At 38.7% G+C, this 18680-nt stretch overlaps 1 protein-coding gene across 2 annotated transcripts in view; it reads left to right on the top strand.

Annotated features, from left to right (window-relative positions):
* mindy2 (MINDY lysine 48 deubiquitinase 2) overlaps positions 1-18077 on the top strand; it is a 28194-nt gene extending 10117 nt beyond the window's left edge. The window contains exons 4-9 of one of the 2 annotated variants that reach the window (XM_042220525.1): positions 2894-3052; positions 4984-5086; positions 6041-6183; positions 9443-9616; positions 10511-10702; positions 12496-18077. In XM_042220525.1, the coding sequence (XP_042076459.1) occupies positions 2894-3052; positions 4984-5086; positions 6041-6183; positions 9443-9616; positions 10511-10702; positions 12496-12684 (960 nt within the window). In that variant the 3' untranslated portion in view covers positions 12685-18077. Of the gene's footprint in view, positions 1-2893; positions 3053-4983; positions 5087-6040; positions 6184-9442; positions 9635-10510; positions 10703-12495 lie in introns of those variants that run through there. The other variant, XM_042220526.1, reaches the window with a different exon arrangement.
* The last annotated feature ends 603 nt before the right edge of the window (positions 18078-18680 follow it).

Here is an 18680-nt window from a genome sequence, read left to right on the forward strand (position 1 = left end):
TCAGCTGCGAGGCTTATCTTGATTTCAGAGTTAAATGGCAGGAGAGGTTTAGTGCCAGCTGGGAAACATTGCTCTGAGGCTGAGTGCAGGAATTAGTCTCTCTCATTGGGTCCTCAGGTGTGTGGTGCAGTTATGTATATAGAGTATTTGCTCTAATATTCATACGGTGAAGTAAAAAGGCTGGTTTTCTAATTAAATCCTCTCTTACCGATAAAGAAAGAATGCCAGTCGGATCCACAGAAAAGGATTTTCCACTTACGCACGATGTATTTGTGTCTGCTTTAAAACCTTTTTACTCTACAGAGATAATGAAAATCCACCAGTCAAAACATGGCTAATGAGAAGTACAACCAGAGACTTTTCTATTAAAATTTTTCTTTCTAAATGTGAGGAAAACAAAAAAAAGATTTGCTGATATTTGTTTGAAATATACTTAAAACATGTTTTTGTATTACTATATCAGAAAAGCCTTTTTTATGTATCTATAGCACACGGATCAGGGTCAGCCATGTGCTGTGGATCATCGTGTGTATGTGTGCTGCAATAACAAAGGAGGAAAAGAGCTAGCACGCACCTAAAACGTTACTGTAAAGAGGACGGGGTGTGTTTGTGTGTGTGGGAGTGTGTGAAGATTGTGGAACAGCTGATAGTTACTAAAGATGGCCTCCCAAACAACTTCACATTAGGTGGTAAAATGTGTGCGAATGCTTTGAGTTTAGAACGAGCAGCATCCCGAGGAAGTCATTATTAAAAACATGGTGTTGTTAAAGCATAACAAAAAACACAACATTTAACTATCAATATTAGGGCAGCTCATTCAGACAACTTTACACCAAGCATGGCATTTCCTTGGGTCCCCAACCGTACACCTGCTAAGTGTGAAGAAAAGAGGATGAGCAGTTGTCAACAAAAGCGGAGTACAGGCGCACACATAGAGACTAATTCCTCTATAGTGAGAGGTTTTCTTATCAGTGTAAAAGACAACGTTTTTCTCAGTACTGTTGGATTTGGCTTTAATTGAAAAATAGCAGTGGCCTACAAGCTCTCAGTCAGGTTCTAATATGCAGGATGTGACTGAAACAATTTGAATCTCATGCAAAATGATGCCGTCTCATTCATACGACTGTTAGTTTGTTTGGGCTTTTTCTGCAGGGATCCTGCTCTCTGCCTGTTAGGCCTTATTTTCTTCTTATGTTGCTTATTAGGTGGTATCTGGGCTGCAGCCTCTGTGCAGTGATTGTGTAGTCACTGGGCAAGGAGAGTGTGCAGGGTTTGAATGCAGGTCTCTATGAAAACACAACAACTAGGTTACGGTTTAGCTTCAGGCCTCCCTGTTTTCTCACCTGTGAACTATGTTTTTAGGTTGTGTTTACACAAAATCCAAGACCTTCCTGTGGGTTTATGTTCAAGGAGTTGAACATAAACAGGTGTTTTGTTTCGTTTTGTTTTGTTTAAAACTCGCAAAGGTTGTGCAGTCGCACTTTTTTCAACTGAGAAATATGCCAGAATTTCCCATTTTTCTCTCAAGCAGACCTTGAAAAACTCAGCCCACTCATTACAAGAGGAACTAAATAAGAAATCTTATTTTTACAGGAATTTAAATGTTGAAAGCTTTGTCCACTGCTGCATTCACCCTTTTTTCTGTGCCTCTAAAGTATCTGCCACTGTGCACTGACTTGTGTAAAGCACTTTTAAAACATGGGTAAGCTATTAAGAATTGAAACTCGACTTTAAGAACATTTTAACAAGAATACACTGAGAAGTGGGTGAGGGAAAACTGAAGCAAAATAAAGCAAATCAACACTCTGTTTTATGATGGAAAATTAAGCGCACAGGTGAAACACAATGACATGGAACTCTATTCATAAACTTACTGCAACGGGGACCAGTCATATCTGACAAATAGGCTCAGTCATCCAGGTTTTCCAGGATTTAACTGTTATACCCAGAATGCCAGTTTGTGCTCTCTGTTTGGGGGTTAAAGGTTTGTAGTTCCATAGGTTTGATTCCCAGCTCCTCCAGTGTCCATATTAAAGATCTTCAATAAGATGCTATACAATATAAATACAGCCCATTTACCACACCACGTACAAATCAGGAGCCTCTGATTCTCTCCTGGTTTCTGTGCCCAGCCACTACTGTCGGGTACACGGCATAAAACATGATCTAATCTGAAAGATAGATGGATGTGGATTCAGTTTTTTTTACTTTTTCAGGACTTTTGTTTGTTTGTGTTTTTTTCGCCTCCTGGTATCACAGCTCAGTCCGTTCATAGCAGCCACAGTGGGTTTGTTTTGTCACAGTGTGATAGCGGCAGGGGGGTGGTATCATGCGAAAAAGTGACGTCAGTGCATCTTTCGGCTACAGTGAGTCATCTCCCATCATCTGGTCATAAAGACATGACACATTGAGGGAAGAAACGACATTTGAAGTTGATCTTACCAACTGCTGCAAGCAAACAAAAAGTAAAAATCTGCTTTACTTGAATTTTTGAAAGGAAAAAATAAAATATTATTATTAGCCGCTTAAAACATATACTGATGTCGTTGAGTTTAGATGAAAAGATGAACTGTGTGTGGTTTGTTACGGCGTGAAATAATCACAGGAATATTTAATTGCATGAAGTTGACTGATTGAGCAAAAAGTAAAAAGAGCAGTATATATGAAAATAACTCCGCTACAATAAAATAATGTGATCTGACAAAACTACATGAAAGCAGGTTTTTGTATTGGTGTAAGTGACAGCTAATGGTTTATTTTAAAGTTCTAGAAATTGATCCACGAGGACCCCAGCAACTGTTGTGATTACTTGCATTTTTTTCTGATCAGTTCAATTTTATTTGTATAACATCTGTGTCTCACGCTGCTGCGCTGTGTCCTTTCTGTTTTCTAGAACATGAGTGATGCCATGGCAGTGTTGCATAAGCTGCAGACAGGTCTAGACGTGAATGTGAAGTTCACCGGGGTGCGAGTCTTTGAGTACACCCCAGAATGCATTGTGTTTGATCTGCTGGACATCCCTCTTTACCACGGCTGGCTGGTTGACCCCCAGGTGAGATGGATCTTATTTTGCCTTTACTGCCGTAGAAATCGGCCCGTTTTCTTTTTCTTCTTTTTTTATCTTCAACATAATATGAATACTGAAGGATTCTCTCAGTTTTCTGTTTTTTGTTTTTTTTTTTCTCCACACATATACGTTGGACGTTGAATTCATTTTAGTTGTAGTCCAATTAAGTAGTCTTGTTCTAACTTATTACTGCAAATTGTAGCCTCAATTTTCAGTTCTTAGCTAACAGGAGCAGCACCTGGGTCTTCTGCTGCTGTAGCCCATCTGCTTCAAGGTTTTACATGCTGTGCATTAAACGATGCTCTTCTGCATACATTGGGTGTAATGAATGGTTAGTTGAGGTAGTTTTGCCTTCCTATCATATTGAAGACATTTTCAGCTAGAGAACTGCAGGTCCGAGGATATTTTCTCTTTTTCAGGCTTGTAAACCTCGAGATAGTTGTGTGGGAACATCTCAGTAATTCAACACTTCCTGAAATACTCACATCAGCCCATCTGCCACAACCACAGTCACTTAAATCACCTTTTATTCCCATTCTGATGCTCAGTTTGAACTTCAGCACATCCATGTATTGACTTGCCCCCTTTTTTGTTTTTTAATCTGTGCTTTATTCTAACATCTCATACAGTGCAGCATCATTTTCAAGCAGTTTTACATTTCGACAGGTCATGTTTTTCTTTATTTGCATGCCACATGACTTTACATCCTCGATATGACGCTTTAAAAATTAATGTCACAACAAGAGCATAAAAACAAATCGTTCTGATTAACCCCACAAACAGGGAGGAAATTAATAAATGATTAAACAAAAAAATGTGCCAAAAAGAATAGAAAGAGATGTGGATTGAAGCACCTTGTTGTAATTATAAGGCCATTGCAGAGTTAAAAAGCTTTATAAAACAGAGATTTTGTAGCTTCAATGACTTTTAGCTAATTTTATATGTTTGCGTGCTTTTACTTCCATATGTTTTGTGGTGGTGGATTAAGCTTTAGAAACCAATTTATAATACATTCAGTGGGGGCATCTGGAGCACAAAGACTTTAGTCTTAGGGTGTTATTATTAGATTTGTGAAAAGAAAAAAAATAATGTTAAAAATGATTGGATAAAAGAAATGACAATTAAAAAGATGAACAAGAGTGTTTTTCATTTGGTTTTAAACTCGTCCAATATGTGTGCCAACATTATCAGAGCACGATGTGGTTGCTTGTTCCAGCAGCGTCTCCAGTATCAGGGGCGAGTCGGAGAACAATCATTTGTTCTGCTTCAGAGGACCTGAGAGGTTGAGTTGGTTCATGGCTTAGGAGCCTGTCAAAGAGAGGAGGTGGTCTCCGACCTTTAAAAAAAATGAGCCATCCACTATAACGCATGCCCCTTAACAGAAAGCTCTTTATTCTGGACATGAACAGAAATGATGAGTGTAGGTGGCAATCTCCTAATTTCAATACAAGCTACTGGAATTAGTCTCCAAATGCAGCTCACACCGTACCTCTCCATTAGCACGTAATTAGAATTTACTCTTGTACCAGTTTCAGCTCACCTTTTCTTTGAAAGTTTTATTTTTGTTCTATTTTATCAGCTTTTCTTTATCTAATCGTTCCCAAAGTCCTTATGAGTCATGATAAATTCCCACTTGCAGATGTTTACAGCAAAAACAGATCTGACATTAAAAGGTGACCTTTTAAGTGCACTCTCCCATTTGATCGTCTTTTTGAGAAACGTTAATGAAAGGTCATGTTCTTTATAAGTGTGTAATCTGTATAAAGACTTAATAGGTGAATGTAACAGATTTTAATAAGTTAACTTTTTGGGGGGCTGCTGTCATAAATTTTCTTTTGGATTTTCTGCAGCTTTTAGTAAAACAACATCAAAGCTTGTTGAATGTTCTTTCCCACACTTTTTATCTTTGTTTACAGATGCATGATATTGTAAAGGCAGTGGGCAACTGCAGCTATAACCAGCTGGTCGAAAAGATAATATCCTGCAAACAGTCAGACAACAGTGAGCTGGCAGGAGAAGGTAAGTGCTTTCTCTACTCTCCTGATCTGCCCGACTGCTTTCTAGTCTCCCATTTCTTCTCTTTTGATCCTGTGTACTTGAAGCTGGAGAGAAAAGAGAAAAGTTGTACATTTTAGTAAAATAATAAAAAGATTTTTCTTTTTTTTTTCTTTTAAAAAACAAAAAAATCTGAAACGTTTTTTTGTTGGCATTACATTAGACATGCTTCCCCAGAAAACCACAGACTGAGTTTAAATAAAAACCAGGACATACTTGTGACTACTCATCAAATGACCTATTTCCTCGGCTCACAGCATTCCTACCAGCTGTCTGTAACTTCTCAACTAAATATTTGCTCAATCAACACTGAGCTTCCTAAGTAGTTGTCAGCTGGGCTGCTACCACATCGACACATCACCGCATTAGTCGATGTCCCGATATGGTTCGTTTAATTATCTTGGACAGAGATTAAATTCTGAGAAAACTGAGTTTTGTGTAAAGTTGATTAAATCTTTAAAAGATTCATTCACAATCTAGGGTAGAGTGTTTCTCAGTGGTAGCTTTCCACTGATTTTGAGTTTTGAATGCTGCTCTGTTCTACAGATGTCAAATGTGACTGTAAAGGTTGCCAGTTCGAGCAGAGAGTCAGAGTTGCTCAGAGTGAGGATAGACATTACAGCAGAATTTCCACAAAGCTTTCCAAGTAGCGACCTGTGTTCATGAATGAACTGGGATTGCTTGATTGGAGTCCAGGCGACTCATCCAAGTGGTAGCTCAATGACAAAAATAGCTTTTATGGGATCTAGCACGTAAAGCTAATCAAAACAAAGGAACTAAAATTTATAGTCACCTAAATCTGCTTTATATTCCCCAAGGAATTTAAATCAATTAAAAGTCATCAGTGTTTCTTCATTTTCTAATCTAACTTCATTTAATTTTCTGTTTTGTGTTTTTTTTTCTCTTCTCTCTCATTAGGCATCGTAGCAGAGCAGTTTTTAAACAGCACAGCCACCCAGCTGACTTACCATGGACTGTGTGAGCTCACATCTACGGTACAGGAGGGAGAGCTCTGCGTCTTTTTCAGGAATAATCACTTCAGCACCATGATCAAGTACAAGGTAAAACTACCAAAAAAGTAACAGCATATTTGCTCTGACTGTGAACCTTATTGATGTAACTTGCATTTAATATATTTTCCTGATCAAGACGGCATTTGGCAACCTTCACTGGGCTTTATTTGGTTCACTCCAAGAATGAAAGGTCATCATTCCTCCATGCTGTTTCCTCTTTCATCTACAGTAAATGAAAACCTCTGCGCCATCAATGAAATAGTGAAAAACGACTATTCAGAAGAGTAATACTATGTAAGTTATCAGGTAGCCTCACTACTACCTGATAACTCTTAATGGCAAGTTTTGATACCTTAGTATATATCAATAAAGACAAGGTTTGACGATTTTTCCAAGGGTAGTTGCATAGACTGTCGACACCCAGTCGTTCTGTTCCATAAGCAGGTCTGGAATATGACAGAAACTGCTCAGCTCAGAAAAGAGCTTCAAGAGTTACTCTTAGTATGCTTTAAAGGGGTACAGAGTTGAGATTTATGTAAGAAGCCACTGCTACATTGCAACAGCTTAAATGGGTCAGGACGTCATGATACCATCTGTCCCTCTAGCAGCAACAAGTCTTGCAGCCCTTTAAATGTCAGTTGTTGTAGATTGTATGTGATATATGAACAAAGAGTATAATCGTAAAACGATTAAAATAACGTAAAAATAATATAACGTGGTTTTTTTTTTCAATCGAGGTGCAATTGGTTGCACAGAGGATGTTCACCTGGGAGAGCAGTGTCCAAATGACCTAGTGGGAGGGACTACACAACATGCATAACAAACCTACTGAAGTGTTAATAAGTTACAGTTGAGTTCACAGAAAACAGCTCAACCACTTTGTTTCTGATGAGTAGTTCTTTTGCCTTTAAGTGGCATCTGTGTAGTTAATGATATGCTTTAATATATTCATCAGTCTGAAGAAAGCTGTTTATTTATGTGTACATAGCATTAGACACCACATTCACAGTGACCCTAAGAGGGTCATTGCTTACCATATATCTGCAGCAGGGAATAACCTTTCCTGTTATCCACGGAAGGGGAAGTGAGTGTCTGTTCTTTCATTTTGAATAGTACACTTGTTGCCAATATAAGCAAAGCAGTGCATGTGTGTGCCCAACAACCATCAGACAAAGCATAATAACAGCCCATGGTCTCTTGTAATCACTCCAAAGCAGACCTTTGCATGAACTTGTACACATACATGCTAAACAGCCTTATTTATCTGTGAAGACTGTATGTGTAGGGTCTAGCATGTGATTTAATCTGAACACTGGTATGTTGTTTTTATTCTTCATAAATAATTCTCCTTCAAATAATTAATATGGGGATCCGAGGAAGGGGATCAGATAAATACCGAAGCACTTTATGTCCGACATCAAAAGAGTTAATCCTGTGAAAGAGTTTATTATTATAGAACAATCAACATTTCCTCAACTTAATATTTTGTAACCAAACTCATTATAATAATAATCATAATTATAAGGAAAATAACAATAAGAGTAATAATATAACTTTGTCTGTCTACCTCCTCGTTCCATGATCCAAAATTCAACAACCACACTGGCACACAGGCACATCTTAGGCCTCTGAAGGTTCTTATCTAGGTTACATATTATCTCTCCATGTTACCTAGCAACCACCTAGCAACAGACTAAAGTGACCCATTTTTAACTTTAACTAATGCACCTGTAAAACCTTATAAAAGAATCATATTTTAATGTTACAGCAGTAACTATTAGTAACATCTAATAGCCTCAAAACGTTAAAATTATGTAATTTTTTTTTTTACACCATCATGTTGTGGCAACCACTTAACAGTGGCTAAGGTGACGTTTATATGTAAATCAAATCAAATCAAATCACTTTTATTGTCACATCACATGTGCAGGTACATTGGTACAGCACATGCGAGTGAAATTCTTGTGTGCGAGCTTCACAAGCAACAGAGTTGTGCAAAATACAATAACATAAACAGGCAAAATATACGAATGGCTAAATCTGAAACTAATAAATATATGTACAATATATAATAGTATATGCAAAAAAAAAAATTTCTGGATGTGTATACTAAATGTTTTTCTACGTGTGTGTGTGTATACACATATTTTACAAATTAAATAGAGTCAACAATAAATAAAATATATAAAAATATACAGAGTTGAGACATGTGCAAAACAGTGGCATTACTGTACAGTATGGAGTGCATAATGTTGAAGTTCCAGTAGTGAAGGTGAGGTGTCTATGACGTGTTCAGCAGTCTGATGGCCTGTAAAAGCTGTCCTGATGTAGGGATGGGTATCGTTTAGGTTTTATCCGATACCAGTGCCAAACCGTACTTTTGAAAGGTGCCGGTGCTCGAACCGGTGCTTAAAGAATGGAGAACACAAACTTTGTCCAAAAACCTCTCTATGTTTTTATTTTTAGCAGTCTCTTTTTTTTCGAAAATGATAAGCACGTCCAGCCCACGCACGGAGCGATCCGAGCTAACTCGCTAATGGAGATTTGCCACACCCGCAGTAGATGTGCTCTGTGTGAGGTCTCGCAGCAAGCTATCAAATACGGTACATTTCGGCTTTTAAAAAAATGCTATGCGTCGCCAGGTGTTTCATCAGATTCGAGGTGTTACCTCCTTTGCACAGTATCACCTTAAAGCACTTGTTGCAGGCTGCTGAGTTTGCATCTTTTGCTGTGAAGTACAGCCAGACTTTTGACCGCTTCGCCTTGGGCATTTTTAATCTGTAGCTCTGCTCTAAAAGAACGTACGTACCTGGGCCCGCCTACTATCCTTGGAAAGGTAAAATGATTGGCTAGAATCCAAAGTGTATGACATCTCGGGGGGGAAAGCACCGAAATGTGCGCTGCTTTTCGGTCTGGTTACTACCGTTTATGTCAGAACCGGTGCCATAATGGCAACGGATATCGGTACCCATCCTTGTCCTGAGTCCTGTAAATCAGTTTGCCAACACCACCAACAGACCAACTAATATTGTGGCATTGTTGTGGCATTGTGATCATTATTAATAATGATCATTTAAATTATGAAAATAGAAAATGGTAGATAATAATCTCTGGCTCCACAAAGCTGATAAATTCTGGAACTGAGACTGTTTACTTTGACCTTCAGCGCTATCACATTGACCAAATCTGACAAATAACCTTTGAAAGTCCTTCACCTCCTTTGTGGTAATAACAAATACACATTGTACTAACAGCATGTTTGTATACACTGATAAGATGTGTGTAATCTGTGTGTGTTGTTTCCCAGGGCCAGCTGTACCTTCTGGTTACAGACCAAGGTTTCCTGACGGAGGAGAAGGTTGTCTGGGAAAGTCTGCACAACGTTGACGGCGACGGCAATTTCTGCGATTCGGAGTTCAGGTTGCGGCCTCCTTCTGATCCAGAGACTGTATACCGTGGCCAGCAGGATCAGATAGACCAGGTCTGAGCACTGATGCAGGCAAGACTAGCAGAACCAGTAACAATTCCCGTCCAGACCATGATGTGTTTAAATGTGTTGTGCTTTTCACACCATCAGTGTGACACAAAGTAACGTTTTGGGGTTTTGTTTTTTTTAGCTGCTTTAAAGCATTGGCCTCAATGAAACACAACACCAGTTCCCATGAGACACAGAATTATCGAAGTGAATAGACACGGGAAATGAAGCCAAAGAAATAAACTCTGCGTCAACCCAGGCTAAAAAAAAATATAATGGAAACTTCTTAAATAATAAATGTGTTGTAGCTCCCAGTGCAAATCACATACAGGGCAGCCTGAATAGCACCGGGCAAGGCTGCATGGCACCTTGCCCCCCTCTAATGCATGCTTCACTGTGGTCCCTATCAATGCATTGTGTTTGTCTGTGATGCTCTTTTACCTGTTTCACAGCTGTCTTCTTCTCGGTGGACCAAAATAGATTGAACACAGATTTACTGCCTCGCTCCCACACATGCACCAATGAGACATGAACAGAGGGGCTATTACTTTTTATTCTTCTTGCTTACTCAGGTCTAGCACTCCTTATCAGCAAAATTGGTTTTGTAAGAAAACTGTATTTTATGGACGACTCATGACTTCAGTTAGATGAAGAAAAAAATTCCCCATCTTTACAGCGACACTGTGCATAGCATAGACAAGGAAACACTTTAGATAATGCACTCTGACAAAGTAGACGACAGACACAGTTGTTTCTCCGAATAAGGAAAAACTTGAGGCTTGTGACCAACTGTTCAATAACCATAACACAGTATTTGATGGATTTAAGCGTTGCGGTGATAGATTTGCTCATAGGTGATTCTTTCTCCACCTTTATATGTGTGTTCATGTCTGTTATCAGGATTATCTGATGGCGCTGTCACTGCAGCAGGAGCAGCAAAGCCAGGACTTACAGTGGGAACAACTCCCAGAAGGCATCAGTGATCTAGAGTTGGCGAAAAAGCTTCAGGAGGAAGAGGACCGACGAGCCTCCCAGTACTACCAGGAGCAAGAGCAGGAGCAGGCGGCGGCGGCAGCAGCAGCACACGCACAGGTAGGGAGGGTGGGAGATAGGGAGATAGCAGGTAAGAAAGGAGGTAATTTTATGAACCACAGAGGGTAAAGTTTGCCTTTTGGAAACGGAAAGATGTCTGCATCAGAGAGCAGAATTACAAAGGAGGAACTGATGATGAAAAGGGGAAGGTGATCGCACATAATCATCCTTTTTCTCCTTAATTTGTGTGAGCAGAGTATAAAATTCAGAAAGTGGACAAAAAGAAATAAAACAGAGAACAGGAGATAAAAGTAAAACTCTTCAGTTTTATTCACATCAGTTTCTTTATACAGCTTTTCTCCTTTTTTACATTTTTCTTCCGGCTGCTCCTTTTAGGGGTCGCCCAAGTGGAGCATCTCTCTCCATCACACCCTATCCCTAGCATCCTCTTCTATCACCAACCCTCTGCATGTGCTCCTTCATTGCATCCGTTTATCTTCCCTGTGCTCTTTTCTCTTGTCCTCCAGCCTGGCAGCTCCATCTTCTACATCCTTTGTCGAAAATATCCCCTATCCCTGCTCTGCACATGTCCAAACCATCTCAGCCTCGCCCGTCTTTGTCTAAAAATTCACATTTTTGTTGTTGTTATCCACGAATTTTCAATTGACTGTTTTACAAAAAAAGCAGATATAACGTTCTGGAAGGAAAGAGAGGGTAAAGTAAAATGTAAAAGTGAAATTAGCCAAATGTGGCATAATATTTGGATGTAAATGATGTGATATTTAAAATCTCCATATATCAGTATCATTTCAGAAATGTTGAAGAAGAGGTCAGAGGTCCAAAGTACATGATATACCCATCTAACATTCCCAGTGTGCCTATATGTTATTAATACAAACAATTGCAGTAAGAGATGCAGTTTTAAATAACTCTATATATCATTACTACTTTGACCATCAGATCAATCTATTCACTTTGAAGGAGAGGTCAGAGGTCAAGTGTGATATATAATAGATTGCTATATGTTGGCAAGCCACACACTTGTAAGAATCACAGTTTCTAAGGCTTTTTCTCAGTTTTCAACCAATCAAATTATGAAGTTGACCCTGGAAACCTTGGTGGATGTAAGCCAACTATTAATGGATTGCGACCCCCCCACCCCCACCCCCGTACACCACTAAAAAGATTGATCAGAATTCATTCAAATCTTTTTAAGCTATTATGTTCATACACGCTACCAAGTACCTCCTTGGCTGAGGTAATTACTGTGAATCACTCTTGCTGTAAGTAACACTGACACACATGGCCAAAGTTTCATGAGGACACGTCTTAACGTCCTGCAGGGTGTCAGGACAATCAGATTATGATAATTTTCCCATGTTTACCACACAGCATTAAACACATTCATACTATGTGTTCAATATGAAGTCAATATGTCATAAAATGAAAATCAAACAGAATAGGTCATCTTAAATTCTAAATATGTTTTACTTTAGGGATCTGTCTGCATGGGTTAGGTGTGGATGGTGTTTGTCTTTGTGTCCTGTATCTGGTGGTAAATGCACCGTACTGTATGATTATTCTCACATCAGTGCGAATTACAGACTTGAAAGAGCTCACAGAGCGACCACGTTCAACCTGAATGCGTCATGTGTTTGCATTCTCATGATCACCTGCTTGTTAAAGTTCAGGACTGCAGTGCATGTGTGAAATAGCTTTAGTTTACCTCTCAAAGTCTGTGTAATTAATTCCAGAGAGAGATTAATTTTTGTTTGATCATTTCTTGCCACAGTTTTTCAACAAATACAAACAAAGCTGTAAATTTCTACTCTTTTGCTGTCCTGTTCGGGAAGGAGGGCCAGCAGGATGCTGCCGAGGGGGCCGAGACGGACAGAGGTGGTCCAGGAGCAGGGGGAGCAGCAGCCAGCGGTGGCGTAGCAGCACCGGCTGGAGCCACACCCAGCCCGGGGAAACAGTCATCTAGTGGGGAGCGTAAAAACAAGAAAGAATCAAAAGATAAAGACAAATGTGTTATTTTGTAACATATAGCTGTCTGCGTGAGTGTGCATGTGAGTGTTTTGTGCATTTGCTTATCTGTGAGAAAGGGGACAGAGTTTTTTCTCCATGGACTGGACACACACAACGCACAGCCCCCACTTGATGGCAAACAAGGGAAGGAGACGATTGAGGAGAGATGTGACTAACAGAGGATTTGCTGTTCCCAAACCACTGGTGCCTGCTATCCTCTATCCTCAGTGGAACCTGGACATCAGAGGAAGGGGCAAAACAACAACTACTACCCCTTCTCTTTCTTAGAGTCCGCCAAACTTTGTTACAAGTTGCACACTATATTTGTGAAGGGAGGGAGGGGGGTCAAGTTTACCTGGGGATGGTGTATTTTATAGCCAACGACATAATCCGAAGAAACAAAATCTCACCCTCTCACATTCTCTTCTTTTACAAAACTTAACTCACTTTGGTCATTTTTTTCAGTAGTGCAGCTTATAAGCTTTTTTGTATGCGTCAATATTTACAAAACATATATAGCCATTGATGCCAAGATTCACATTTTATTTATCTGAGTAACCTGTAGCTTTGGGAGAGGTTCTATGTTTTTTTTTTTTTTTGTTCCTTTTCTCGCAGTCTAAAGGGAAGTCGATGTAACGCCACTCGTGTCCCCTCTGAAACACTACATACTAAGGGTTAATTAGCTGCCAGATACTGTAGCTATGTTACAACACTCATCACAGCTTGCCCTGTTCAGATTTGCCTTACCAGAGTATGGCAGTGTTGTATTCTGCTCTGTCTGAATGTGTATGTGCAGTAAACGTGTGCTACTTTGGTATAAACGTGTCATTTACTGAGCATCACTGATGTACCGGTAACAAGATTGCTTTTTTTTTTTTTTTTTTTGTATGCTGCATCAGTTAAGCTACACATTTGGGACATTTTGTGTCTTTTTTGTTGTGATTCTGTTTCATAAAAACAAGATTTGGGACAGGAAAACTGAAGATTACGTTGGCACGTTATGTCTGAATCTGATGTTTCTGAGACGCGCCTATCTTTCGGCAGATTAGGTTTGCGTTCGATGGCACCTAGTTTAGAGTGAGCGGTAGTTTGAAAGTCTGTTCTGACAGTTTCCTGTAGAGCGTGTGTGTCTGTGTGTGTGGAGACACTGTTAGAATCAGGGCTTTGAATTCAGTAATCCACACACATTTCTCTGAACAACGGAGGTCCTTTTATTAACATATAAATTGGACTCCAAATATGTGACATCAGGATATACAATATAATAGAGTCAGATTTAACAGCAGGCCGATAGTATCCTATGATATTAGCCATTTGACAGTTTGTCAATATCGGCAATCATAGTGGCCAATAAATGTAAACTAATAAAGTAAAGAAGAGATGGGAGAAACACCCTTCAGCTATTTTATGAGTGTTGATGTTGCATACTTTGTCCACCAGAGGGCACTTTGCAACTTCCTTGTTGGCAACACAAGTGTTTGGAACCCAAACGACTGCCGGCTAATCCGAGCAGAGTCGACCATAAACGAGAAAATGAAAATAAAACTAAAAAATAACAAATGTTACGGAAATCTGTTTGTTTTGTGGCTAATTTATTATAAAATCAGATTTTTAAATCAAATATCGGTATCTGTATATATCAGGCTCTACAAGATCATTTTCAACTTTGAATTTTTCTCCCATTGTTCTCCACAGTTCTCCCTTTCCTAGCCCCTTCTTAGTCAGCTTCAGAGAAGACTAATTTTATCAGATATTTATGAACATTCAGGCCCAAAGTTCGCAGACAGAGCTGTCTTTGGAGGTTGTAGGAAATTCTGTGGTATCACCTTTAAACTTTTGTGCATTTTCACTGCGGCGCTGCGCATGCAGACACATGATGTACATATTTATCTAACCCATTCTTATAATTTAGCTAGTGGTTTGTGCCATTATTGTACCATGGGACTGCCTCCTGACAAACTTTTTCTATCTACACATTCCAGTCGGATGCCTTGACTCGAGCCTTCTGCTAGAGACTGAGGGAGACAGTTGGCGTAGGAGGTCTTTGCAGCGCTTGTAAAGTGGTCTCCATTATTTTGTTGAGTGAGAAGAAAATTCTCTGTCAGGACAGCAGGCTACCTACTGTGTGGGAAACCTTTCTTACGAGCTTTGTGTGATGGCTGGAGTTTGTGCTCCCCATTTGTTTCTTTGGCCCTAGCAAGGCTATGTTTTGTATATATATATACATAACTACAGTTGAATATATAACGCCTTACAGCATTTCAGCATATTTTATAGGACAAAAGGAAACAGGCGTATTACTAGAATGAGACAATCCATACATTTTTCACGTAAACGTCAGAACTTCTCTCAGGCCTTTTTTGATGGGACATATCCTCGGGTGTCTTTTCAGATGTTAATGTTTCTAATGACACGGTTCCTCGGCCTGAAGTCACTATCTCAGTCGCAACTTTTAAGCATCCGTTATATGTACACACTACACAACTATTAGGACACTTTGAAGGACTTGACACTAACACTGTTATTGACAGCTGAATTCATTCAAATAACAGTAAAAAGCAATGGACTGGCTGGTCCTGGTGAAAAATAAAGACCTCGCTGAACAGGGTTAAGGAACATTGTTACTTCTTTGCAGATTTTTTTTTTCATGCACCTTAAAGTAATAAAGTAATCAAAATTTCTCTTTAAGAAGATAGAGGGGAGGCTTTCTGATTATTTTTTTTTCACCCTGTCTTGGCCCATCAACAACATGCTGATTAAACATTCCAGAGGAGATTTTTTAAAAATTAAACTTTATTTTAAAGTTGGATTTGATTTTGAAGATTTTTATGTGGGTCTTTGTTTGAATACAGCGTGAAGTTACCTAAATGCCACAGATTTTTACTATTGTTTCAGATTTACTACTGTGCATCCGCTTGCTACTCCTAGTCATTATCACCTGAATTAAGTATTTTTGTTGTAATGTGTTTGGTTCCCCCTACTTCCTATGATGAATTGATCAGAAGGATATTGTGTGTTTAATGTCTCAAAGTGGTCTCTTGTATGCCTTGTAAAAGTGATGGTGGGGTAAATGCTGTAAAATTAGTATTTTGACAAGGTGATCGTTGAACATATAGTTGTTGTAATTGGTTTTGCACTGTTACATTGATATGCACTAACAGAAAAAAAACATACCTCATTTTCTACGGAACACAAATTGTGCAAGAGTGCTATTGTTCTTTTGGGTACCTTAAAAAAAGTAAATAATGGCCAAAATAATAATTCTTAGTAGCAGTTGCTCTTAAGCCAGCTAAATAATACGAATTTGTAAAAGTATGAAAGGGCTGATTAAATGTTTTGGCTTAAAATGAAAGGATAAATCTGTTACAAGGAGCCACTCTGTTTCCAGAAATGGCGGGATGTTGTGCAAAATGTAAAAATAGACAAAACATACAACTTTGCAGAGAGATATGGAAGCTTGTTTCAGCCACTGAAAAAGGAGCCATTCGTAGTTCATAATAATCTCACAATGTTGACTTACTTTTTTAGAAGTTTGAGTTAGTAACTCCAAATTGAGAAAATAACTTGAAATTTTGACTTGGCTTAGCTAAAATTGTTTGGGATTTTTTTCAGTGGCAGCAACAAGCTTCCATAGAGAAACCCTGTTTTGAACTTAAATAGAAAAACAGGCAACATATCAAATATTAAAACTGGCGGGTTTTTTTGTTTTTTTTTTACTTTTTCTTACATATGCACATTTTGACTATGATGCCAGGAACGCATTTCAAATAAATCTAAAGTCGCATTTTCTTTTCACAATGCCATGTTTTCCCCCTTTTTGAGAGATTTTGACTGTGTAAGCATTCAAGTTTAGTAGCCAGACTCTCTAAAAACAGAGCCATGCTGTTGTCACATCCCTTTCTTCCGTGTGAAACACGTTGGTCCAAAATCTGTAGATATTGTTCAGCATTAATGGGACCTTTGCAGATTAACAAATTGCTCGTGTTGGTCATGGGCCTCCGTACAATCACAGGTGCTGCTTTTTAAACAATCTGAACAGCCCATGTCCTTTTTACTCTGGAGGACGTGGTGCCAGTGGTTTCCAGAAAGACCATTCAAACCCACGCACAGTTGTCTGCTTCAGCTCAGTCCACTATAAAATAGACCGTGGTGTTTATGGATCTTGCTGTACATGAGGTTTTTAACTTTGTGGATGCAGCATCACTGCTTGCAGAACTGTTTCAGACTCCACGCAGTGATTCCCACCATGATTATCCCTGTTTTTAAGGCAGTGCAGCCCCAGAGCCTGATGATCCTCACAGTCATTCAGTTCAGGTTTTTCCAGCCTTGTCATTTGTATTGAGAGATTTTGTCCAGATTCTCTGACTCTTGTATTGATGATGAAAATGATGAAATCACTAAATTCTGTGCAGTTATCAATAAGAGCACTTAGATGCCTATGTCCATTTTTTTTTTTTATTTGTTTGTTTGTTTTGGGTTTTTTTTATTGTGTTGCTGGCTTCAAATTCAAAATGAGCATTAAAAAGTTGCTTAGTTATAACATATGGCGCTTTTGTAGTATTTATAATTAAATGTATGGTTTAAATTAATTTAAAGTCTTCTTGTGGTTTAATTTATATTTTTCACAGCATCCAGATGTTTTTGGAAATCGGGCCATAGCACCTTCAATAGAACTTGCTGCAATTTGATATATTCGTAGTTAGCGGTACATCTACACCAGACTCAAGTATACCAATACAAAGGCTGGAGTTATCAGCTCGGCGCTGATATTCAATTCCACTGGTATCCAATTCCATCAGCAAAAAAATGGTGTAGGTTAACCCCTAACTATTTTTTTTCCCATCAAATCCATCATTTCATTACACAATGTTCTCAAAGAAAGGCAACAGGTCAAAAGTACATACAAATGTGAAAATGCTTCATCAGGCTTGAGTGTTTTCATTAATGTAGCAGAGGGAAATGTTCATTGTTGTTGTGTGACAGAGAGATCCAGAGTGCTGAACAATCTAAGGGAGATCTTTTCTTTATTGCAATATCAAAACTCCCAGATTTTACCCTGTGATGCATGTACAGTGTGGGCTGAAAAATAAAGAGGAGTAAAAGTTCATCATCGATTACCCCAAGAAATTTATTTTCCACTGTCCGGCCTGTTTTGTTTATATTTCGCATAAAAGAAGCAAACAAAAAGGAAAGCGTTTGTGAATATGGGCGGTTACTCATTTGTGTTGATTTCAATGTTCATGTATTTACATAAATGACCAAATAATGTATGTAGCCTTTCACATTACAGTCACATATTGTATATGGTGATATATATATAAATATATATATATATAACAAAATGCCTTATAGACGAGGGACATTCAACCTGATTAGAAGTTACCAGGAAAATAAAAAACTAAGATAAGTTGTTGGTTTGTTGTCATTGCTTTGAAGTCTTAATGTCTTTTGAGAAAAGTGGAAGTTGCACCATTTCATAGCCTGTATGTGTGAAAACTGGAACTGTGAGTTGGATCATTCCACGTAAAATTAATCCATTCTGGAAAAAAGTTCCAACCTGACCACCTGAGAATCAGTTAATACAGTTTCATTATCGTATGTATTGAAGCCGTGCAAAACTTCACCTTCACACTACAAAAAATATTTTGTAAGATTGACTTGGTTACTTTTTTTTCCCAGGTGGGAGGAACTGGTTATATCTGTTTGCCTTACATATGAACAAGATGTATGAAGCATAAAAGTCCAAGGACACTGTACCAGTTGGTTAGACACTGCAGTGGAATATACACTCACCAACCACATCATTAGGTACACCTGTTCAACTGTTTTCTTTTTGAAAACACCTAATTAGCCAATCGTATGGCAACTCATTAGAATTAATCATTGAGACATGGTCAAAATGACCTGCTGCAGTTCTACACACAACCATCGAAAATGCCCTTTTGTGTCAGAGGTAAGACAAGAAAAGGCCAGACTGCTCTGAGCTGACAGGAAGGCAAAGGAAATAACC

The sequence above is a fragment of the Haplochromis burtoni genome, unplaced genomic scaffold (genome assembly GCF_018398535.1).
Source record: "Haplochromis burtoni strain Fernald_Lab_line unplaced genomic scaffold, NCSU_Asbu1 Contig_50, whole genome shotgun sequence".
NCBI classification, from domain to species: Eukaryota; Metazoa; Chordata; class Actinopteri; order Cichliformes; family Cichlidae; genus Haplochromis; species Haplochromis burtoni.